We start from the raw sequence: 25,711 nt of genomic DNA, 5'->3' as shown, positions 1-25,711 counted from the left end.
TAAATGGTACTGGTGTAAATACTATAGTCAGGGTGATTTTTTTAAATACTTCCCAGTAATTTTGCAACAGTAAATACTACTGGTGTAAATATTTTAGTCAGGTAAATTTTGTAACGTTTTTTTGAAATTATATTTCTGAATGCTGTTTTTTTTTATTTTTGAATTTTTGGTCATCATTTGAAGGTGGTTCTAGCAATAAAAAAAATAATGATGATAATTACAAAATTTATTTCATTTATTACTGATTAAATATATGAAAATAGTTATTTCAAATTCATTAGTAAACGTTTTTTGGAACAGATTTGATGTTATTGTCCTTATTTTTCCGCAAAAATAATTTTAAATGTACAACACTTTTCTATTGAAAGTTTGTGGTATACAAATTTTTGTTTTATAAATAGAAAAAAAAATTTCTTTGACGAGCATGTGAAGTATACAAATGCAAAAAGAAGTTAAAATTCATAGAAAAATTGGTATGCTACTAATCTTATTGGTAAAAACTATTTAAAAATAATGTCAATTACATTTTTTTGTTTGATTAGTAAGTGCACATCAAATGTAAATTCTAGTTGTACAGAAAATTAAGCTACTCAATTTTTTTAATTACTATTTTTTTAAATCTCATATCGAAAAATAAGTAACTGAATTATAAAGCATTAATTGAAAACAACGTATAATAGTGGTACTATCATATTTTTGTATTTATTAAAAACAAAAACAACGTTTCGGCCGTTTTGACAACGTCCCAGCCCTCATCAGGTACGAAAAGCTGACTACATAACTTTCGTTTGTCGTATGTTATTGAAATTTGCATCGTAAAAAATCTATTTTTTATTACTCACAGCTTTTTGTACATGATGAGGGCCAGGATGTTGTACAAACGGCCGAAACGTTGTTTTTATTTTTAATACATACAAAATTATGAGAGCTCCACCATTTGACGTTGTTTGTAATCATCAACCAATTTTCATTGGAGGTCTTATTTAATTACTTATAAAGCACATAAATCCTAAAGAGATTACGCATATTCTACAATGAATTGCCATAAAATTATATACCAATCCCATTTGCGTATTAATACACGCACTTTTTCCAACAGCAATCTATTCAACAGCTACATAAACACCATTGTCTTAAAACGACAACAGTCCCGAGTGCTACAATGGGATCTCGGGACCTCTGCGAGATTTGTGGAAAGTTTTTCACAAACATGAGCTCTCACCATTTCACCCACGTGGGAGATCGTCCCCATTGCTGCCCATCATGCCCCCAAGCTTTCAGCAGAGCCGCCAACCTAAGAGTGCACATGCGTGTTCACACGGGGATAACTCCCTATCGTTGTTCCACTTGCCAACGAGCTTTCAGCCATTCGAACAGTTTAACGAGACACATGCTCACTCACACGGGCGAGCGCCCCCACGAATGCCCCGTGTGCCAAAGATCTTTCAGCATGGCCAGTAATCTAACAAAACATCTAAGGATCCACATGAAGGTGTTTTCTCATCACCCCTCTCATCACCAAGCCATCAGTTCGACCTCCTCCGATGAACCGTCCACGCGGGCCCCAATGAACAAGACGAAAACCCACCACTGCTCCACGTGCGGAAAGACCTTTTCTCGAGCCCAGAATCTCGCGAGACACAAGCTCACCCACACGGGGTTGCTTCCCTATCGCTGCTGCGTTTGCCAACGAGCTTTCGCCGACCCCAGCAATCTTGCAGTGCACATGCGCACCCACACGGGTGAGCGGCCCTACGGTTGTTCCATATGCCCCAAGTCCTTCGGCGCATCGGGCAATCTCACGACACACACGCGTAGCCATACGAGTGATCGTCCGTACAGTTGCTCGGTGTGTCGGGCCGGTTTCACCACCTTCGGAAATCTCGAAGCGCACGAGCGCACTCACGTGGGCATGATTCAGGGTCACTGTCTCGTGTGCCAACGAGCTTTTGCCACGACTCGGGGTCTTTCGAGGCACATGGTCATCCACAGGGACGAGAAGCCCCACAAATGCCTGGTATGCCGACAAAGCTTCGGTCGGGTTTATCGGCTTAAGGGGCACGTGCAGTCTCACGGGGACAATAACGGAGCCACTTGATACAGGTGAGGGAAAACTTCTCGAGACTAAGTTGGCCCTTGCGGACAAAAAGAAGGATAACTTGCTTATTTGTTGTCGTATGTGCATGTATGAAAAATTCGTATTTCTTTTTCGTTTCTTTTTTTTTCAGACCAGCAGTAGTTTGATTTTGCAGTGATTTTAGTAATTTTATTTATTCGATGTTGTTTACTAACTGTAGCGGAAAGAATTATAATTTAAATATGATTCAGTTATTGAGGGAGTTCATTCAACGATATTTAAGTGTAGCATAGTACATTGACACCGAAGGTATTCAAGTGAGCGTTTATTGAGGCGAAAATTCAAAGGTTGTGAGCGCGGCAATTCTTTCAACCGTTTAGTGCCACATTTTTACTTATTTTTAAAGATAAGAGGATCACCAAAGCAACATAATACATTTGTGGACAGAAAATTAAAAATATGGATTCCTTTTTTTCATCTTAGGAAAGTCATTAATAGTCAAAGATACCAAAAAAATATTAAATATTCATATGTAATGAATTTTACAATTTGTAACTAGCGAAAATAAACATACAGAGCGTGTAAAAATTTTTACGTGTGTTTAAATATAATACCCATATGTATTGAAGTCCTAATCACGACAAACGTTGAACATTTATTTTTTATTTTCACGAAGCACGTGAGGTCTAAGATAAAACTTGTCAAACTATTTCTTTGATAAAAATCTTACATCAATACAAAAATAAATGTTAAGTATTGCTATCAAGGGTAAATAAGTCGACCAAATTAATAATGAGTTACGTTTTTACAGTTTCTTAGGTTGCTGATCACCAGTACCTCAATAGTCCCATGATATTCCTACATTCCAATATGCGCTTGAAATAGGATAAAATGATGAATCGACGGAGCATAAACCGCTAGGCTCGATGGAAACAAGGTACTACAGTAAGGAACATCTCTTCGAACCATAGGAATCACGATTTCTCACCGTACAACTACAAACTCGGTAAAAAAAATATATCCACGCTCTCAATCAGTCACGTAGTCGGCGATATTTAATAACAGCGCCTCGGGGGTAGCGATAAATTTTCAAAGGTCGAGGCGTGACAATAATCCCTCGGCCCGTAGTCAGTCGTTACGTGCACAAGTCGCGCAATACATTGTGTGGTGATGGACGTACCTTTCATTCTTGCCTCGGCAAGGTATAGCGTCAATAGCAGGTCCGATTATTACTCGCTCAGCTCGCGAGTTCAGCAAACGTGTCGTAACGAAAGTGCTGGCTAAGAGGAGCTGGAGGGAGGCAGGGGCATCTCCGTCAGGTTGGATCTCTGCGTTGTCTTCTTTTCATCTTCTCTGCTTCTCAGGACAATGGCGACTTTCGAAATTTCGAACGAACCCCAAATCCTCGAAATAGAAAGGAAGTTTGCATTTTGTTTTCCTCTTTTATAAGCTAGCGCCCTATATTTTTTTCTGCTTTTAACTATAGATTTTATCATTGTCTTATGATGTTCTGGAATACTCATCAAAACTTTCCGTGAATATGCCAGAGGGTGCGTTAAAGACAGATGTTTTAATGCATACTTTTCTTTTGGCTTTTTCATTTTTCGATACATGATTAGTTTATTAAAATACATAATTTTTTGATTTTGTTCATTATAACTCTGTCCCTAAAAGATCGAAGTGAGGTGCTTGAAAAAGGAAAGTAAAAACTTCAATTCTCACGTTTAAAAAGTCTTCAACGGTACCCAACATCAATACTTACCGACATTCAAAGCTTGACAGAAGAAAACACAATTAAAGTTTTGTTCGTCACGTATTGGAGAAGCTGAGGGTATCTCATTATTTTTCCTACATCCTGACATGTCACTTGACACGAGTGGCTCTGCTCATTCGTCGCCACTTGTACACAGACTGAACCACTCAATACCAATCACTCGACGTTCTTTGGATTTTCATTGAAGATACCGAGTTTCTACAAATCATAATCAAATTTTATCGATTCTCTAGTTGCTCAGCTCCATGATTTATTCAACAACAAGGACATCCGATATACTTCAACTTATTCCTAATTATACATTTTTTATACTGTGCCAAAAGGCAGGCAAGAAAAAAATCTCGAGTGGTTCCAAAATCAAAGCGTGGGCTCATTTTTTTACCGAGTAATTAGATTTCATTAGTTGTTCCATAAAATTGAAGCTATTTATCTTGTAAGATACTTATGTAATTATATAACGCAGTGGTGCAATAAAAAAAAAAAACGATTATTCTACCACAGTGAATCGTAGTTGTAGCGCTCAAATCGTTAGTTCCGCACAATCTCCCACGCAAAAAAGGCGAAACTGCTTATTCAAAAACCTCTCATTTATGCGTATATGAAATGTAACTGAGGCAGACGGTCAAACCGAGCATGCACTGAAAAGCTGCATAAAATTTCAAGGCTCTTGATCTCAAATTGCATAAGCCATCAGCAGCTCGAGGATACGCTGAGGTATGCGCAGCTACGTTGTCGATTAACGGGCGAGACACGCGATTCGACGGAAGCTAGTCCTGCTGGGAGCACCCGCGTTAATGAATTTAAAAAAAAAAAAGAAAAAAAAGAGACGTATACCGTGCGCGTGTAGAAGCAAAGACGATTCCTGCTTATCGGGAAAGAAGCCGGTGAAATCGGCGCCAGGCAATTAACGGCGCGGCCATTTTTTGGCAGATACGCCGGCTGTTTCCGCGTATACGCTTCTGTTATCCCGTAAGCCGATAGGCGTACCTTAATCCGCGTTTCACGAGCTGATAAGAGCGCGCGTGACCGCTAAAATATGGACGCAAGCATTTAGTGATTGATACGTCACCTCCGTACGTTCGAGATGGACGATTACAGCTGTCGGCACATTAGCTACTTCGGGTCGGGTCCACTTCCTCGTTCTTCCTTTTACACGGGTCGGCAGGAAGTATGGCGATTACGACTCGTTTCCGAGATCTACATATTACTTATGTCAATAATAAATATCACATTTGAATTTCATCAACGAGCGTGAAAACCTTTACGTAATTTACGCCCGTACGCGCACGTATACACACGGTGTGGGTATGTGGCAAAGATAATACAGCGTTAGAGGTATTAAGGAGTATTAAAAAATATGTGCTGACAATAATCACGCATGTGCTCGAGAAAACAAATAAGCCATTGATAATACACGAGTAGTCCATAATTATTTTGCGTGTGAAAATACATACCTATACTTACGCTTTTTACTTTCTTTCATATTCACCAAATGACAAGTACTTATATCCAGTTATGTATATTACTGTATCTGGAAATAAAAAGACGTGTATGCTTCTTCTGTGAAAAAAAAAGATTAAGCACTTTTGATTGAAGTCTTCATTACACTGCTCTGATTGGTCAGTCCAATGTTACTAACGCGATGATACTTCTTGAATTGAATGGGCTTATATGGGGAGATGGAAATTCAAGCAATTCAACTATACCTACCGAGTTTGATACGCTATATATTATGGCGAGATAACGAGAAACTTGGGTAGGAACTCGGTAATTAAACTGTCAACAATCACAAGCTTTCTTAATCGAAAATTACTCCTTGCCGAGCAATGCAAACGAGAAATAGTCCACACGCACAGAAAAAAAAAAAATAATCGAGATAGCTCTTTGTACATACTCTCTAAATTTGAAATAATGAACAACCACTATTTTAAAGTGAATATTCATTGTTTCAAAAAGTTATACGTATGAAAATAGTGAATATTTACTTTACCAAATAGTGGAATCATATTCACTATTTCAACCAGTGAGTATCAGGCTTGTCCGAAACTTTACTCGGTATGGCATTTTTCACACACAAGATACAACATCCGTAACTCTCTTGAATCCTCGATTTGATCCTAAAATCTAAAACGAATATCTTGTATCACAATATACACTATACACCATATGCACACTTAACATCGTATATTTATCAAAAAACATCAAAACAGTTGTTAAAAGACACTCGCGAACAAATTCCACCTTGCCCGTTCAGCGACACACATGAGCTGTTTTGACTCGAAAAAAAGTGAATCAAGCGATTTTCACTTTAAAATAGTGAATATCTATGACTTTTCACTTTTTTAAATAGTGCAAATATTTTGTCACTTAAAAATTAGTTTATATTCCCTATTTTAAAAGTCAAGATCTCATTCATTTCCATAAATAGTGGAGTTTTCACTATTTCAAATTTAGAGAGTAGATAGGATGGAATCAGCAATTAGTTGGAGGCAAGTTAGAAAATAAATTACATGTTATTTTCTTTGTGTGCTGTTATTTATTTTGTTGTTTAATAAATTGTACATTATTTTTAAATAAACAACACCAATCAATGAATATAATGTATAATTTATTTTGTAACTTGCCTCCAACTGATTGTTGATTCCATCCTATCTATATATTTCAAATAATGGAAGGTGCTGATTTATTCGATTGCGTTGATAGCTCTTTGTAAATTTAATGAACGATAATATGCATATGGTTTATTTTTACAGCACTTCAGCACTTGATTGGGGAAGAGAGAGTGATACATCTTAGCTTTTCGGGATACTTATAACGTAGTAAAATAAAGCAGGTTGATAGTCGATGACCTCGATATTTCAGGATTATATCTCAAAGCACCAGCCAACAAATGTATTAAATTTCTACAAGGCAACTATTGACACTTTTTGTATTTGTAAAGCAAAACAGTATAAAAAGGACTTGTTTATTATTTGCATAAAGATCAGAATGAACAAAAATTTATTTATGATTTAATTAAGTATTGCGAGTTTACTTATTTACAGATATTACTAAACTATATGAGGGAACTGCAACAAAAGGTTATGATTAAAATATACTGGTTGAATGTAGAGAGAAGCTTTGCGTGCAACAGCATTCGAGGGTTTGGTAGTACAAATATGATTAATTTTTAGATTTAATTTTAGTTTATTTGAAAAATTTGAAAGTTAAGAAATAGTTATTTGGGCATAATTAGAATAATCACGCGACTTTAGTATTAATAATATTAACGTATACTTGACACGTTCTTTTGGTCGTTTCTATACTTTTCTGTGATTTAGTCAAAAGATCAGAATGGGCTGTTATATAATAAACTCTTAACTTACAACTCAAGAAAATACGACATGTCACTAAATTATTTTGGGAACTGCTTTTTGTAGATACAGCCATGCAAAGTATATGGATTTTTACTCTCACGTTGATCAAATAGATGTGTGAGTTAATCCGATCAAAGAAGTCTTATTTTGATGGCCCATATCATTGTAAGAACGATTTGCACAAGTTGTCATTAAAATGTAGGTGATAGTTTTTCCAGTTGAAATAGTGGTATTGCAAATATCCAAATCCGGGCACTTTCTTAGTCTCATCTTCAATAATGTGTTAACAGCTCGGATAGCGCGTATGTTACGGATGATGTTACGTATTGTATGATCGCAAATAAATCGACAAAATCGATTTTATCCGTAAGAGCTTGGCAACTATAGTGCCAATGATGTACCCTAAGCTGACATTATTTGACGATTCATTACAAAATTTCATATCATGGTATGAAAATTTGGACTTACAATCGTAAACATGACAATACTATTGTTTACAAGTGTAGCCTAAATAATACATGTAAATTTTATGTACTTAAACGCTTAACAAATATTTTAAAGAGCGCATTATACAATATATTATGTATTACAGACATTTTACTTTGGCACGCATACACATTTGTTTTTATGAACCCCGCAAACAACTCTGCATTTTTTTTGGGCTTTGGCTTCCGTTAAACTGCACTGTTCATTTATAAATTATCATACTATTGGTTCCTATCCTCAAACTACTGATGACTTTTGCAATTTGGGATCAATAGCCTTAAAATTTATGCAGTCGTTTAGTGCATGCTCGGTTTGATCGTCTATCTATACGTTGCATTCGTTAAATGTACGTAAACGGGATGTGTTTAAATAAGTAGTTTCACTTTTTTTGTGCGAGAAATTGCACGGAACTGAAAAGTTGGTTACATAAGTAGGTGAGTAGGATCAATGTATATGCTTGGCATTGTAGCCTTTTTGAAAGTGTGTCCAATGTCAGTTTCATCAAGTTCACTATTTTCAATTCCTAAAATTATATTTAAAGATACATTACTTTAAAGAAAACTACGTAGCTTCAAATGTATTTAACAAATAATAAAATCCTAAATTTTAAATAAAAACAAACAAACAATCATGATTTTGCATATTAACACTTTTTAAATGTTAGTTGTTTTTAATATTAGGAAATAAAACGCTTAATAAAAATAGTGATAAGCTTTAACGTAGACGATTTACTTGAACATGATTATTGACAAAAATATAAACTGCGTTTTTTAAAGAGATCATAACTTTGCTACCTCAATTAGTTCAGGCGTTTTCTAAATTTTAGTAATTTTATAAAGAAAGTTCTTAAATGTTTTTAAAAATAACGCTTCAAGCGAATGATTGCATTGACTAGGAAATAAGGAAGTGGTTAATAAAATCTCAATAAAATTTTAAGCTTTTTCTGCATGTTATTATTACCTTGAATGCTGCAAAGTACAACTTTTTATAATTTCCAAAAGTACAAATTATTAGTTGAACTAGAATTAACAAGGATACTTTTTTACAAAAAAAAAAAAAAAAAAAAAAAAAAAAAAAAAAAAAAAAAAAAAAACACGTAATTATTATTGTATTTTGATTATTTTATGATAATTTAACTTTAGAATGGCACTGAAGGTAGCAGTACCAGTAACTAATCTTTTGTATCACAAACCACCATATGAAAACGTCACTGATATTCTATCTTGATTAAATTAACTTTACATAATAAAGATAACGACTTCAATATTTGATTCCTTAATTTTTTATAAGTTACGTACTTTTTATGAATATTCAACGGGAATTGAGTAGTTAATAAATTAGACTTTTACGTCCAATTTCTTACGAAATAAGTAGAATATTTACCAAGGATTTCTATAAAAATTAAATAGAATATTGATGCTTACTCCAAATATGTATTAAACGTGAATTTAAGATGCATTAAAAAAATCTAGTGAAAGGCAAGATGTGGTGCTATTTTACAATAATGATAATAATTAGACCGTATTAAAGTTAAAGTTATATTTGAAATTTCGTTGGATGAGAAAGAAATGAAACCTGTAAATTTGTTTAGTACTGAATCAAATTCAATAACTACATGCATAGCATTTGGGATATTAAATGCTAGTAAAGAGATCTGTGTATTCATGCAAACATTAATTTCAAATAATGTATTAAAATTGTAAAACAGTTTTTTATGATTTTCTAATGTTTCCAGGAGGTAATTTCTTCAAATCTAATGTAAATATGTATGTCAAATTGAAAAAAAGTATTTTTTTAGGTCAAGACATTTCTTAATTTGTCTTACAACCTACGTGCGAAGATAAATTCAGTAGTTAAAATATATTCATAATTCATTCAAGAAATTTTCAAATTCTACTTGATTTAATACAGAAAAACTTATTTAATTCTTTAAACGATTCAAAATAGGACAAGTACAAACATTTTTAATGGATAATTAAATTATAATCAATGTGTCAAAAATTACATTTAGTTTTTTTATAAAGAAATTTTTATTTGCACATAATTTTAATCAAGCATTAATGATTTTAAGAAACTTTTGACAAATTAATGAAAAAAAAGTTTTTTTCTATTTCAACCCAATTTCAAATTTCTTAATAAATAAATAAAGACTTCCTAAGTTGAAATTGAATAAAACTAAAAAAATTGATAGATAAAACTAGTAATTTGTTCCCATAACTTAAAATGTCAGAGCTTGAAAAATGGCGTAACGTATAGTAAACGAACATAAGTTTGTTTGAAGAAATTTTTTTTTTTTAAGATGTGAATCGTAAAATAAAATTTTATTTTTAAAAATGAGGCGAGGTATAGTCACAGAATAATCAAAAAATCATCGAAACTAATAATACAGTTAGTATTCTGTACAATCTATATATATTTTAAAAACATTTTTTTATTAGATAGAAATAGTAAAGTGTCTTACGGTTGATTTTTATTGAAAATATTAAATATGTTTTGATTGTCATTGTGTCATATGTCGTTTGAAAATAATAAAATCAATACAACAATGTATCTTAGAAGGATTCAATATTACGTCGTGAGTTCAAGATGTTACGAAAATTATGCATACATTAAAATAACGCCCAAATCGGTAACACTTAATCCATATTACATTCGCGCATGTGTAACTATGCAAATGTTGTTTGTTTGCTTATGAAATAATGATACAGGCTACCAAAATTTTATCACGGGAATAGGTGTTACGCGTAGATCACGTTACGTTACTGTATATTTTTTGTACAGCTATGTAAATTCGCTACGCAAACATAACTCATTAGTTCGTTAAATAATTTTATACCAAGATCTGATTTTTCTTCTATAACTCGATAAATTTTTTTTTTTAAATCCTCGCGTTGACGTTTTCCTCTCTCGTTTTGGTACTAATAATTACACATTGAATTGTGTGGATTTCTTTCATTTTCAAATTACTGCTAAATATAGTGAAAAATGTGTGATTTGTTTAATTCAGTTTAGTACAACCCAAAAATAAAGAATATTGATTTAATTTTGACCATGACTAAAAATAAGAATTTTCTATGTGGATTCTAGACTTGCCACTGGATCACGCAAAATTTGCAATTTTTACGCAAATATCTTGTTTAAGATAAAAGAAAAATGAACATATAGTGATATTTGTCATTTTACAATGAATTTAAAAAACGTCTCACAAAAGAATTGAAGTATTTTAACAATCTATATGTGAAAGTCGTGTAAAAACATGATTGATTCAAGTACGACGACGAAAATTCCGTGTACTCAATCGATGAACGATACATTTTAACGGTCGCATTTTCAACCAATGATCTCGTGTATCGCAAAAACACTTTTCAATCAGAAAAAAATGCTAATTATGATAAGCACACAATTCATAATCAACGTCACGACTGTACGTAACACTACATTGCGCTACAGGAAAAAGTTTCACACGCACTTCCGGCGCGGTTAAACGCACAAGTGGAATCCACTTCCGATTCGACAAAAACTCTACCGATCCTGAACCCTAAAGGCACTCAGTACTCGCCAAATACACTCCAAAAAATTCTTCGCTTATTAACGAGTGCAGTGACCTGGTTTATTCGTACCAGCAACAGCAGCGGCTATAATATGTGCCCAAGTATCCTTGATCGGTATGCGTGAAGAATGTCTCATTAAAGAAGGGAGGCAAGGGGATCGGCTGGATTTTTCTTGAACGCTCGTGATATACATTCCGAGAGCAAGGGAAATTTCGCGTAAAACGAGGAAACGCCTCTATCGCGTTTAATTGGGCATCACCGTGGCCCCACCCTTCCCTCCGTACCGCGAACCGGCCTAGATTAGCATACACGCGCGAGTTACGTCAAATACGACATTAGGTATTTTTCGGTAAATATAAACAAGTCGTACGCAACGAGTCTTGTATCGCGGACTTGCCACCTATTACGTATAATACCAGCCCCGTGAATTTTTGTCAATTTTTTTTTCCTTTTTCTTAAAATACGTCGATGCTCGCGAGTGGAAGAAAAAAAAAAAAAAAAAAAAAACGCCCGCGGACGAGATATTACGCGGGCTCGCTCGATCCGCGATTGCGGCCACCAAAAAGTGGATGACAAAAATTAATGAGAGAAAAGCTATCGAATCTAACACATTTTCGCGGGTTGCGCAATATCGCGTTATCTCCTCCCGGGGAGGCTGGATTTATGCAAATGTTACGGGGAGTGGGGAGGCACTAGCAATGATGTCATTGCTGCGATTTGATATTTGGGTCTGCCGAGAGCGTTGACACATATTTTACGATATTAGCGCGGTTACATGGGCCCCGTAGGCGTTTTACTTGCACGAGATTTTGTAATTTTGGCTGCTGCATACCGCCGAAGAAAGTTATTTTGCGCTCCCGTTGGAAAAAAAAAAAGGAAAAAGTGTGCGAAAAATTATTTGATTTCGCTAGTTTTCGGTGATGTGTGTCAATAAACTGGTACGATTTGGTAGGTGTCTCTAGATTTTTCCGATCCCAGTTTTTATGTATTGTACGGCACATGTGCCTTTCTAAAAAAAATGCAGGTAATCAGAAGTAAATTTTTTTTTTTCGTATAGTTCAGTTGGTAGGGTATGGATCGAGATGCAATAGGTAAGTTATGCCGTTAAAACAGTAAAATGAAAAAAAAAATTAATCCTAATTCACCCAAAATACACTACTTTTTTTATAATAAAATAAATATATATCTAGACAATCCAACCATCGACTAGGTACAAAATTTCATAATATATTGATCGACAGTCAAATGCAATAAGCTGTCCAATGCGCGATTAAGCAACTATATGATAAGGTTAACTCTTTACACGTGATCTAATTGATTAAAACTATCATGTTTTTTGGATATGTTTGTCGTTTATTTACATAATAAATCTATGAAGTAATGCTAACGGTATTGAAAAAAGTCACGGAATCACGCAAGTAATGAAATCATTTGGCAACTTTTACGGAGTTTGATTGATAAGGTTTGAAGTGGTTCATACAATTCTTTAAAAATACGTACCTTGGAAAAACATTAGTGTAATAGAAATGAAATATAAAAAAAATTTGTTACTATGTAATTTAAAAAAAAATGTATGTATCTTCGATGGACAGGGAAAAACTTGTTTCAGAAACTTTTTAAAAAATTGCGACTTTTTTTCCATGGGTTATATAATCGAAAACCAAAAGTGAGAGATACAAGAATATTTTTACCAAGAGAGTAAAAATTATATCTGAATTTAAATTCTTGTCGATTAATGGAACCAAACTTGAGTTACTTGATCTTGACATTTACACGTCAATTTGAGAAATAAACTGCAATCAAATTTAAATTTGGATTAGATTTTGTTTCAAATCTACAAGTCTGATTTGATATCTGTTAGCGTATTGAGTAAGGTTTTAATGTATATGGTACTGGAGATATCTATAGTAAATTCGTCACTTCAGTTTAAAGAAGCTCATGCATTTTACAAACTAACCACAACTAACATGAACTTTCGGCATATGATTAAATAGACTGAAGAATCAAAGTCAGGTTTGAAAATGTAAGAAATTAATTAACAAAGTTTAAAGTTTGATATTAATCGCAACACGAGCTCTACGAACAGCTGTATTTTTTTTTTTTTTTTTTTAATATTTAGAAAAAATATTTATTTTCACTCAGAAAATTATTAGAGCTTAAAAAAATGTTAATCACCATACTGTTTCAAACGATATTGATTTGAATGTGGTTAAATAATGAATCAGCCTTGATGCATAAAAGAGTATTGTCTGCTGCTTGATAAATTTATCTAAAAATTTATTCATGCGTTCAAGGATTTGAAAAAATATTTTAATATTGAATGAAATTAGAATTGTTTATAATTTTTATTATAGAATTTAGCAGTTTAAAATTCCCTTTTAAATGAAAAAACTTATTCTGAATAATCTCTTATTTTTTATTAAATATTTGAGAAACACAACGTCTATTAAGAAAATTTCCTCAGTAATTTTAAGTGCAATAGCAAATTAAACACAAATTCACGGATAGGATGCTTAATTTAATAGAGAATTAGGTGTAAGCTTTTTGAATGAGATAACTACAGCATGATATAACTTTTTAAAAAATTTCAAAACCAAAACTTTTATATTAAAACTGCTACACTACTCTCAACGATAAAAGTATTAAACAAATTCCAGCTGTCTAATAGACCTCCACTCTGTCGTCTGAGCAACCGTGCATTAAAATCTACTTCAAACAGCATGACCTATGATTAAATGGGATAAAAATTTTTTTAATAGCATGACTATTAATGACGCAATTGGGTTATGGAAAGCAGTAAATGTTTCCACGCAAAAAACCTTCTCCACTTTCAGCTTGGTAAATTTTAATATTTTTCGCCGTTAAACATAGAATAAAAATTATTGTCTTGACGCTTTATGGTTGACGATTACAAAAATTTTAAAATATTTGTAAGATCCAGTTTTATAACAGTATTTATAAGCATTTTTCCAACTTTAATGAATTTTACACTTTTTAACAGAAAAAATCATGATAGATGTGAAAAAATGCATTGCATTCTACAACTTCAATGTGTTCATTGTTTTAGAAAAATAATTCTTCAGCTTAATGTTGGTGACTAAATAATTTGTAAACTACCGATTTTACCGTTGACAACATTTGTTAAAAGTATTGTTATGCATTTTATAAAAACAAATTGCTTACGATATGGTCTAAACGTGTACTGCTGCGCTCTAGGAAATACCAGTATTGAAATTTTGTTGAGCAGTTCTTCTGGGAGTTATTTTTATTGTTTTCTAGGTTCCACACACAAAAAAAAAAAAAAAAAATAAAAAAAGAGATGAAGAAAATCAGTAGACGGCCTTGACAGAATCTCCGGCTTACTTTGCTTGCCGCAAGCGAAAAACACTTGACCGTTCATGAGACCGCAGAGATCCATTTCTTCCGGGTAAATGTAAGAAACGGCCTCTCCTCAAAGAGACAGAAAAGAAAGCAGAGGGACATTGAACTGAATATTAATCCATCCGTAAAACTTAATCATATGCTCTCTTCAAATGCAAACTAAAGATACATATAGTGTATTTTATCAATCGAGAAAGCGCATGTTTTAACGGAAGTTTTTGATTTTTAATAACCACATGTTGATACATAATTTATACTTCATATTCGGTATATTGCTATGACGGTTTAAAAAAAATTCTGAAAATTGTTTTCTTATACATTGTTTAAGGTATTAATATTGTTTTTAAAATTCACTGTATGTTTCTAATATTTTAATTTGATGAATTAAAAAATGGAGGTGAATATACAGAAAGCTGGAAGTAATTAAATTTTTGAAATAAATAAAGAATTTTTTTTCAGTATACCAAGCATTTTTTATCTTTTATTACCCATAATAAAAAAAAAAAAAAAAAAAAAAAAAAAAAAAAAAAAAAACAGCACCATAACAAACTTTTTTTGAGGGCAAAATTTTTTTGTTTTTTGTACATTTTGAGTTTCTGAATCTAAATCTTGAGTCATCATTTGTTTTTAGGTGGCTCCAGCGCCTAGTGCCGTATCAAAATGGGGAGACTAAAAATTAATCATTATTTTCTTTAAAATATGGTATAAAATTATCGTAGAGACTGTTGTAAGCCATATTCTACATTTTATCTGTTACTTTAGTGAGTAAATATAAAAAAACAAAAAAGTTTTATGGTGCCCTAATTGATGAACTGTTACGATACGCTCCTAAGTTCAAGAGTAGTTATACCTATATATATATGTACTCTGCAGAATGCAGACAGCTGAGAGCTGACTTGCACTCGTAACTGTATACTTAGTCTCCGATTATTTAAAGATTTTGTTCGATAACAAGACACTTTTCTCATGTCATCGAAAACTGCGTAATAATATATACAAGATAGTATGTTTTTACACCTTACGGGTTATTTATATAAATGCAGCAGTAGGTTGTTTATCGCGTAAGCTTGCATTTCCTATCCAACCCGTCTTAAAACTACGATTTTGTAAGCATGATTTCTTACAATTTTCATCGTCAACCTTAATTTTTTTTTATACGAATAGAAAGATGGGAATTCAAAGAATATAATTCAATTTTATTAACCTCGGTTGGGTTATTTATAATTTTAACATTGAGGCCACTGGAGTCACCTTAATTCGTAAAAAATCTATAACAATTCAAACTTAAAAACAAAATCAGTGCAGATGTATGTATGGAACGAAAACATAAACTGACTTGTTCGAATTCGGCCTTTAAAGATTCTCTGATTCAGTGACTCAAAAAACATAAAAAATAACTAACTAGTCCAGTCTTTTGTGAAAAAAATTTTTCATGTGGGTCCATATTGTTAAAAGTGATTAGTTTTTATATCATAATAATCGTAATACAAGCACAAACAGTGGTAATCTTAAATCATACACATCCAACAGACTAAATATTCTAACCTATAAACGAATTTTCCAGCACACCGAGCGGGTGGTTAAAAATTCCAAACTAAAATCACCACATCACGCGTGTACCCAACGGCAAAAAAAATTTAAAAAAAAAAAAAAAAAAAAAAAAAAAAAAAAAAAAAAAAAAAAAACCCTGACCAGCGACTCAAAACAGCTTATAGTGCATGCGGTAAGCCACCGGGACAAGCAAAGGGTCCCGTTAAAGCTAACAAGGCTCGACGCGCGAAACTCACCTACGACGAGCCCTCACACTCGAAAACAGCCCAGCGGAGCAGCGTCAACGAGTTAAGTATACGTACAATGTATCCTACATCGACGCCAAAAGAAATTAGGTTGTTAAGTATGGATAATAGACACGGTATATTATACTGCAGACGCCGCGCACTCGTGTGTGTAGTTATAACCTCGTCCGTTTCGGGTAGCGTGCGCCCTCGGTATGCGACAGATGGAGCCGAAGCGCCGGCCGGCCAGCCGAGCGCTCAAAGATACTTACCTCGAGAGCCACACGAGTGGAAGGAAAAGTCGAAAAAAGTTCCTCCACCTGCGATCCCCCTTTTGCTCGCACCCTCTCCCCGTATACTTACCAGCGAGGCCAAAGAAAAACACATGACCGTTGATACGCGAGTACCTATATCACGAGTAGCCCGCGTGCAGTCCCCGCATCCCCCTTGGCCCGGCTTTCTAAAGCTATAACCAACATCATTTCCCGCGTAATGCGCGCGTATACGTGTACCTATGCCCATACGCACTCGCGTGTATATACATACTGCAGTGCGACAAAATAAACAAACCAACAAACAGACCGACAGACACGCGTGGAGGGTCCACCGATCGCGTGCCGGTGCGGTAATGCGTGCAGCTTATTACGCTCGTGCGTGCAGTTAACACGCATACAACAAACACACAAAAAGTGGTGGAGGAAAAGCGATGACTGAAAGGGGGCCCGACACCGGTCTCAGCTGGTCGGATTTTTCCCTCCTGGGCCAGGGGGGAGATTTTCGTCGCGCACGCGATCGGTATATAAACCGGGGCCCGGGCTTTGACGAGGTGCACTTCTCCTTCGTCAGCTGTTGGATCCTCGACGGCTAGCAAACCAGCAGGACAACAGATTTTTCGTTGTATCCGTTCGCCATGAAGCTGCTCGTAAGTTGGTCCGCTTGGCGGATCCTGTTTTTCAGTTTTTCCAGGGAGGGTTTTTCTAGTTTTTTTTTTTTTTTCTTTCTTTTTTTGCTCGCAAAAATCTTCCGTGTGAATATTGTATACGCAGTGGGTAGTGATGGGACAAGTGACTGTTTCTTAAGGTCGTGGTTTTTTTTTTTTTTTTTCAACGATGACCCTTCGAGTGCTCCGTGGTTTTTCGAGGGCCCGTCTAAAAGTGCAAGTTGAAGTTTTTACGGTTCCGCTGTATGAAATTTGGAATTTGCTTTTTTGGGTTGATAGCGTTTTCATGTCACTGGAATATTTTAAGGAGGTTCGGGAGTATCATTCAGAAGGGCGAGGAAAGGGGAGTCAGCTGGGCTCCCTTTACCACACACCTCCTCTTGCACTCGAAAAACTTGTAACTGTACAATTGTTATGAGGGTTATTCTACCGTCAGATGGCGATATTAATATAATAACACGTGTAAGATTCCCACACAACATTATATATGCATAGAATGCATGTATAGTTATAGTTTTGTGGAAATCTTACATGGGCACACTATTGACATCTGCCGGTGGAATGACCCTCACCTCATTGATTATATTTTTGAAAAATGCCTGGCAACTTGATTTTTTTTTGTCAAGCCTCTTCCTTTCGTACAAAGGTATCTATAAGAACGTTTTTGTCGTTCCAACACATTTTTATTGCACGTTTATTTCAATTGGGAGGCAACCTAACCTTGTTCTATCATAAGAGACGGTATTAAATTAACAATTTTTTTCTCGAAAATTTTCCTGGTAAAAAATCTTTAAAAATTCATGGACACTCATGATGGGCTCAAGTATAACATATATTTTTTGACACGATTCTACATTTTAAGCTTGTCTTCCAAACTTGCTTAAAAAACTTGTAAATTTTATGCACGTTCACTGGAGTTATAAAAAAAAACATTAATTCTTTAATAAAATTAATTGACACCTTTTTTCGGCTTTGCTTGCTGGTTAAATTGACATTTTACTTGATAATATCTATGAGATCAGTTATGTAAATTATAAGAAAATATTAGACACTTATTTTTACTTATAAAAAAATTACGAAAGTACAGCACATCATCAAATTTAAGTATAACATTACAATGTAGTGAATTTTGCATCATAATTTACTGCACTTTAACGTCGTCGCTCGACTCTTAAACTTTTGTAGGTCCTATATAGATCAATTTTAATTTATTTATGTGAATAAATAAAAAATACGTATCCAATGATTTTTGATAATCTACTTAAAGGACTTGACGGATCATTGAATTTTAATTTTTTTATTTTTATACCTGAGTTGGGCCGGTCAAATGAGCTTTTTTTTCCTTGAAGCTCCATGTCCACAAATAAGTATAAAAAAAAGATTTTTTTTTTTAATTTACCATAAGTAATTTAATTTTACACTGCACCCGATAAAAAATTAATAAACATCTAATAAATTAGCAAAAAAAAACGCAATCGACATTAAACTGTAGAGCTAAACTCGACGACAGGCTAAAACGGGACCCGCACGAATAAATCGAGCTACAAACAGGGCTCTCAAATCCGGTTTGCTCCGTGACGTCTTGGAGGCTCGACCAGACCGGAATAGCCTCTATCACCCATAGCTTTGGCTTACGAGCAATATACAGTTCGGATATAAACGTTATTAGGTATCATATACATTTTAGGTGTGGACGTCGCGAAGTGGTTATGCAAATTTACGCGTTTTTAAGTACATCCGCAGCCGCACGCGTTTCCCCATCGCGTATACAACCCTTTGACTCGGTTGTACGGTAATTCTTTCTCCATCGAAGCGCCACTCACCAACATAAATCAACGGCACCTTAAACAAACAATTATTATGTCTTTGATATGAGCAAACGCGCAAATTTCCCTAATTTAAATCATTTTACGGTCATCGCGTGCTTTTCACGCATGCCCGCACATTTCCTTATTTTCATTCAAACTAGGTAGTTTTCACTTGGCGCATACTCGCTATTCTCGCATTACGCAAGGAGCGAAGAAACCTCCCAAGTTTTTGTTAACAATTTTTTATTGAGACATCAACAAAGCAATCGGTAAAAAAGAGGGAGGATCCACTTTGCATCACGGCAAACTTACCCAACAGGTGATACTCTCCCTGGCGGGTCTCCTGACGCTGGCGTCCAGCCGAAGACTGGGGGCAGTGAAGCACCGGCGGGAGTCCAAGTGGGACATCATCCACCACGAGTACCACGGCCCACCAGCCCCGCTGTCGAAGGACGGCCGAGTGGTGGACACGCAGGAGGTGGCCGAGGCGAAGGCCAACCACCTGTCCATCCACGCGGAGACCGTCTCAGAGCTCGCCCGCCTCATGGCGGAGGCCAACGCTCTCGACGCCCAGTTCGGCAAGAAGGACCAAGAGGAGCAGCCCAAGGCCCAGGAGGAGGCGCAGCAGTCCAAGGCGCAAGCGGAGGAGCCAGCGGGGACGGGTGGCGAGGCGGCCCAGCCCGAGGCGCCCATAGTCGCTGCCCCCGTTGAGATGACACCGGAGCTGATGGCGATGCTGACCGCGGCGGCGGCGGCCGAGGAGCAGGCCCAGCAGCAGCAGGCGGAGGAGGCCCCAGCCTCGGAGGCCGCCCCGGTGGTGGAAGCGGCGCCCGAGGCTGCCCCGGTGGCCGAGGTTGAAGCTCCAAGTGTCCAGGAGGCGCCCGCTGCTCAGGAGCAGCCAGCCGGAGAGGCCACGGTGGGGGAGAAGCCGGTGGCCGAGGAGCCGGCCAAGCCCGCGGAAGAGAAGCCTGTCGTTGAGGCCGAGGCGGACAACGAGGTGGACGCCGAGAGGCCGATCACGGTGCCCCAGAGGAACTACGAGGGGCCGCTCGCGCCGCTCAGCGAGGACGGACGCGTCGTGGACACGATTGAGGTGAGGGCCCTACGGGGTGGATTATTTTTTTAATTATTTGGTTGAGCTGCGTGAAATTCTGATAAGCAGACTTGGGGACGATTGCTCTGTGGATTTTCAAACCCATTTTTTTAGTGTATTCTTTTCGCTGGAGAAGTGTTTTATTCGTCACTTTTTTTTTCGTTATAGTATTGGGAGACTTTTTTATGGCAAATAAGAGCAATATATTTTATTTCATTCCAAAGTATCGTTTTTATTCTTTTCAAAATCTGTTTATTTTTTGCACTTTAATTGTAATATATTGTTTTTACCGAGGGGCTGCGCACTCTAAAGTCTTTAAAAGACTTAGAATGACTTACTTATGAAGTTTTTTTTAATAACTTCAAGAGTTCACAGCCCCTCGGTTTTTACTGAATGAAATTGTTTTTTCGATCACTAAATCAAAAGTCATAATTAACAAAATTTCTTTTTACCATGTATTAAGCATTCCACTTCAAGGAAAAATTATATTAAAAAAAATATCCGTACGCAAGTAAGCTGATAAACTGAGTTCTTAGGAAAAAGAAATGTAGCTCATCTCTCCAGTTTTTTCAAGCTGACAAATTATTGTTAAAATTTTAAGAAACTAAAAAAATTAGCTGACCAACCCGACTATTGTCCTGATAGATTTAGTGGATTACTTTACATTCTTCATCTGTTGAAAAAAAAAAAAAAAAACCAGCAAAGATTTGTTTTTTTTTCAAAAGTCGAAAAAACTTCTTTTACTGTTCGAGACAGATTATAATTTGTAACTTTAAGACTCAATATTTTGATTTCGGTACGTAATAACTTTGATGGTTCACGTACACTTATGGCATAGTGTTGAATAAGCGATTCAATTTGCGCAGAATCCTTAAGAAAAACCATAAAATCGATGTGGTGGCTGTTCGAGAACCGACACACCCATGTTTGCGTTTGGCCCATGAATAAGTCGGTCACGCTCGCCGACCCGACGTTACGTCATGAAAATAAAACGAAAAACATATCCTGATGATCTAATTAGTTACGCTACGTTTATGATCGTTTGCGGGGTTCCTGGAGTTGATATGGTACGCGCCACTTGACGAAATGATGTAACATACTATAATTTTTCTAAAACCACCTATCCAGTGCAATAAATGTTTTAATGACACTTGCGGAGATTTTGCATAAAATTTTGTCGTCCAGTGTGATTATAACTTTTTAGAATATGTAAGAAAGTAAGTTTCACCACTATGCATTTCGCAAATTCTTCTCAGCCTTACTTTATAATTAAGGGCAGCTTTTTTTTTTAGTTTTTATATCTAAAAGTGAGAAGACTGGATTTTATGGAGCTTAGTTTAGCATAGTCCAGCGATCACTCAAACAATCGATTAAACTGTTTTCAATAAATGTAACTCAAATATAGATTTAAAAAAAAAATATAATCAGCTTACAAGACAGAAACGAGTTGCATATTGAAGTATGGAGCAATTCACTTGTTGAGCTTATTGTTTTGAAAAAAACAGGGATATAAAATCGATCACTGTTGTGAAAAAAAAAAAAAAAAAAACATTTCTTATGACAGGTGCGCAAGGCAAAAGAGGCTCACCTGATCGCTTACGAGCAGGCAGTGAAGTTGGCCAAGATGAGCAAGGACGAGTCCGAGAGCTCGGAGTCATCACCAGCGTGGTACGAGCAACGCAAAAAGATCTTCGTGCCGCCCGTGTACCTCCTTTACCACCACGACGGACCGATCGGCTACAACGGCCCAAAAGCTCCCCTGGGCGAGGACGGCCGCGTCAAGGACACCCAGGAGGTCGAGCGCGCCAAAAGCGAGCACAGGAGGGCCTACGAGCACGCCGAGTCGGTGGCCAAACGCCATCCGCCCAAGCCCGAGGACAACACCGTCTGAGCTTCCAACGAGTCGTCGATCGTGTATACGATTTATGGTAGCGAAGCTCGATTGTTGCTGTTTTTACCGTCTCTTGCTTTGTATATTTAGCTATCTCGCGTGCAGTCCCTGGGAATCGTGGTACGTGGACGACTAGATGGACTTTGCTTTTGTCAACATTAATTACCATAGTTTTTTATTTTTATTTTTTTTTCGTGTACAAGTTATTGAATATTTGAATTCATATGGGGACGAAGTATCGCCACCTTAGATCTTGGATGTATTTTTTTGTTTTTTGGGTTGACGATTTGTCATAACAACTTTCGGCGTATTAGATTAGTGGAGGTGCGTTTTGTGAACAAAATTTTTAGAAATATTTTTTCATTTATCGTCGGTCCCTGAAAACAAAGTATACCCGCATTATTATCTCAGTCACGTATATATTGTCAAGATCACAAGTTAAGACTACGCTATATTATCCTACAAACACATAAATATTTACGAGGTGTACAAATAACAATCGTACATAGTGAATTTTGTAGTTAGAGGCCTGTGTATTATATTTTATAAATATTTAATACTCAATAACGTTATCCGCATCATCGTATACATATATATCAAGTATTACTCTAATTAACATGCAACATTGCAAAACAATGGAAAAAAATGTTTAAAAAAATACCGAAACCGAGCACTTGCATTAACACACGTTATATCCAGCGATCGTCATCGTGTGATGTATATAAGAGACACACGTACCTCCAAATAGCATATTGCAATATATATACATAGTCAAATTATTTAATACTCATGGATGCATTATAAGAACATCGAGTGATCGATGTGAAGGTATAGCTGATTAGACAGAAGTGCTTGTTTCTATACTTTTATATATTTATAGTAGAAAGAAAAACTTCTAATGGTCAGTTTAAATCGTATATATATTATATATGAAGATGTTATGTTATGTTATACTATTTCATATAATGATATATAGTGTTTTATAATATTAAATATATTATTAACAAAGCATTATACATTGAGTGATTCTGATGAGCGATTGTCAGTCAAGTGTGATATAATGGTACTGGACAAGACTTTAGACCCATTGTTAGTCAAAATTTTTCAAAAGTATTTTTGTTTGCAGAGTTGAGATTTGATATTTTTACAACTTATTGTACCAAAATTTGAATAATAAGGTGTAGATGTATGTTATCATATGTATAAATTTGAAGAAAATATAAGTATTTTACAATACAATCTCAATTGTTTTATTTTGCCAAACCGAAACATTTTTTATAATATTTTAGTTATTCAACATTGAGCTTTGTTTTACAATATTTATTTAAAAAATCTCTGATAATATAATGAATATTACTAACAAATGTTCCGATTTACTAACAATTATCATGTTGATGATTCATGTCAAGTAATAGTGTTGTAATTTCTTAATTAAAAGCGATAGATTCCTTTTTCCAACAGAATAAAAAAAATTTTAAACGATTTAAAAATTTGTGAGAATTTTTATAGAGAGTACCAAAAACTGAATATAAAAATATACTAGTAAACTATTGTCATCTAATTATGGTAATACAAAATTTTGGGGTTTAACTTTAAGTTTTTATATAAGATATTCACTGAAAATATTTACATATTTTTTAGGATTTATATTAATTATTTTAATTGACAATTGTTTTTTTTAGGATGTTATTGATGCTACATCAAATGGATGATTGTTTAAGATAAATGATATTATTGCTATTCATTACAATTACAGTTGTCATATTTAATTTTTTGAAAAATCTTGTACGGTTTAAAAAATTAAAAATAAAATCGAAAGTATAATTATTCCAGCAGCAATGAACTATACCAAGGCTACAATGAAAACAAGCAACGATAAAACAAAAAAACTAAAAGAAACAAACACTCTTGAGTATATTTTTTATGAAAACTTATTTATTAGGTAAGTAGGTAATTGTAAATGATCATTTAAATGTATGATGAAAAATAAAAATATTAAACAAATGGTTTGTACTCTTAGGGGTCGTATCCAAATGCCGTAGGCGATTTCTTCGATTTCTTAACTCTCCTCCCTCAGCGAGAAATTTGCGTAAATTAGAAACTTGGGTAAATTTAGGGGACTTCCCTTCTTCAGTAAAGGTAATTTGACTTACTTTTTTTCTACATTTTTTACAACAACCTGTAGGTAGTATATTATCTATTTACTAACAACTATGATGTATTAAAACTTTTTAAATATTTTTATTGTGTTAAAGTAATAATTTTTATAACAAAGCATACCACATGACTCATGATAAATGTTATAGTAATTTTTATATCTCAACTTTAATACAAAAATAAAATAAATACTAATGATTTAGATTAAAAATAAAAAAAGTTTGGTCTTACGTAAATTATTTCACCGAAAACAGTCAACAGTATTTAGGTACAACACTTTATTAAATAATCAACAATACGATAATAAATCAAACTGAAAAGTCTGCACTGCCCAGAAAAAATTTACTCTAATTTGAAGATTAAATGCTAATTGTTAATTTAAAAGAAGAATGTTACAGCAAGGATAAAAAAAAATTTATTAAGACCCGTTTTTAACGCTCTCTTTGTTTTGCCCGTATGATATATGACTGTAATTATGGAAAAAACTGAGAGCAGAACTGCATGTTTAACAACCAACTTGATATTATTATTATTATTATTATTATTATTATTATTATTATTGCTGTTGTTGCTGCAGTTCTTATTATTATTATCAACTCCACTTTTTAAAGTAAATTTTTTTCAAACTTGATAAAAAAAATGTGAAATAAAAAAACATACCTAATGAGCCGCATACACACCTTAAATCCTAGTCCTATGAAAACATTCAATTCTAAGAAAAGTCTTATGCACGCATTCGTCATTGTGCGACGCGTAAAGTTTTAAATCAAGTGATAGAGCGTGAATAATTTTTTATCACGCCTGCATACGAGTTTAATTTTATGCTTAGTATGCAAACAAACACGTGTGTAATTTTTTCTAGTATATGTATGAATATGAACACACATATTACGTACACCCAAGGAATAATTCAAAATGTTACGTGTTGAGTATGAACATGTGATTATGTATGCTACCACAGGTCATATAATGGGACGAAAAATCTGAAGAAAAAAACACTCATTACAGCAGTGACAAGATATTTTGGACATACGTATTAATAACATATTTTCTAAAATAAGATGCTTTTGTTTTAATTCTAGGATATTTCACAAATGATCAATTATTATTACAAACAGTGCAATTAGTCATGGCATGTCGTGGAAAAGTGACACATCACATTGCAAGGTTTTCAAAAGTGTTTCCTCGTAAGTATCATTGAATTTTTGCTATACGTATGACAATTTTTATTGAAGACTTTTGTTAATTTACTTTAAAATAACAGAACACAAACAAACAATTAATATTTTTATCTCATGACGATATCATCAAGTAAATTGAAAATATTAATTTCCAGACGTTTTTTATAGATAAATCGAATAAATGACAAAAAAACTACTTTCAATTGCAGATAAAACTCGTTGGAGCGTCTTACAAAAAATT

General features: G+C 34.7%; 1 protein-coding gene across 1 annotated transcript; it reads left to right on the top strand.

The window, feature by feature from the left end:
* Window positions 1-1,162: 1,162 nt before the first annotated feature.
* Window positions 1,163-22,247, top strand: LOC106646076 (uncharacterized). Its single transcript, XM_089594022.1, has 4 exons — window positions 1,163-2,017; window positions 19,468-19,707; window positions 19,765-20,241; window positions 21,806-22,247. The coding sequence occupies exons 1-4, from the start codon at window positions 1,163-1,165 to the stop codon at window positions 22,130-22,132; spliced, it is 1,899 nt and encodes a 632-aa protein (XP_089450148.1). The 3' UTR covers window positions 22,133-22,247.
* The last annotated feature ends 3,464 nt before the right edge of the window (window positions 22,248-25,711 follow it).

This window comes from Copidosoma floridanum, unplaced genomic scaffold, assembly GCF_036245765.1.
Source record: "Copidosoma floridanum isolate Cflo_tuat_1 unplaced genomic scaffold, Cflo_Japanese_pri ptg000020l, whole genome shotgun sequence".
In the NCBI taxonomy this organism is placed as follows: Eukaryota; Metazoa; Arthropoda; class Insecta; order Hymenoptera; family Encyrtidae; genus Copidosoma; species Copidosoma floridanum.
The sequence above is the reverse complement of the archived record's forward strand: the minus strand, read 5'-3'. Positions and strand labels throughout refer to the sequence as shown.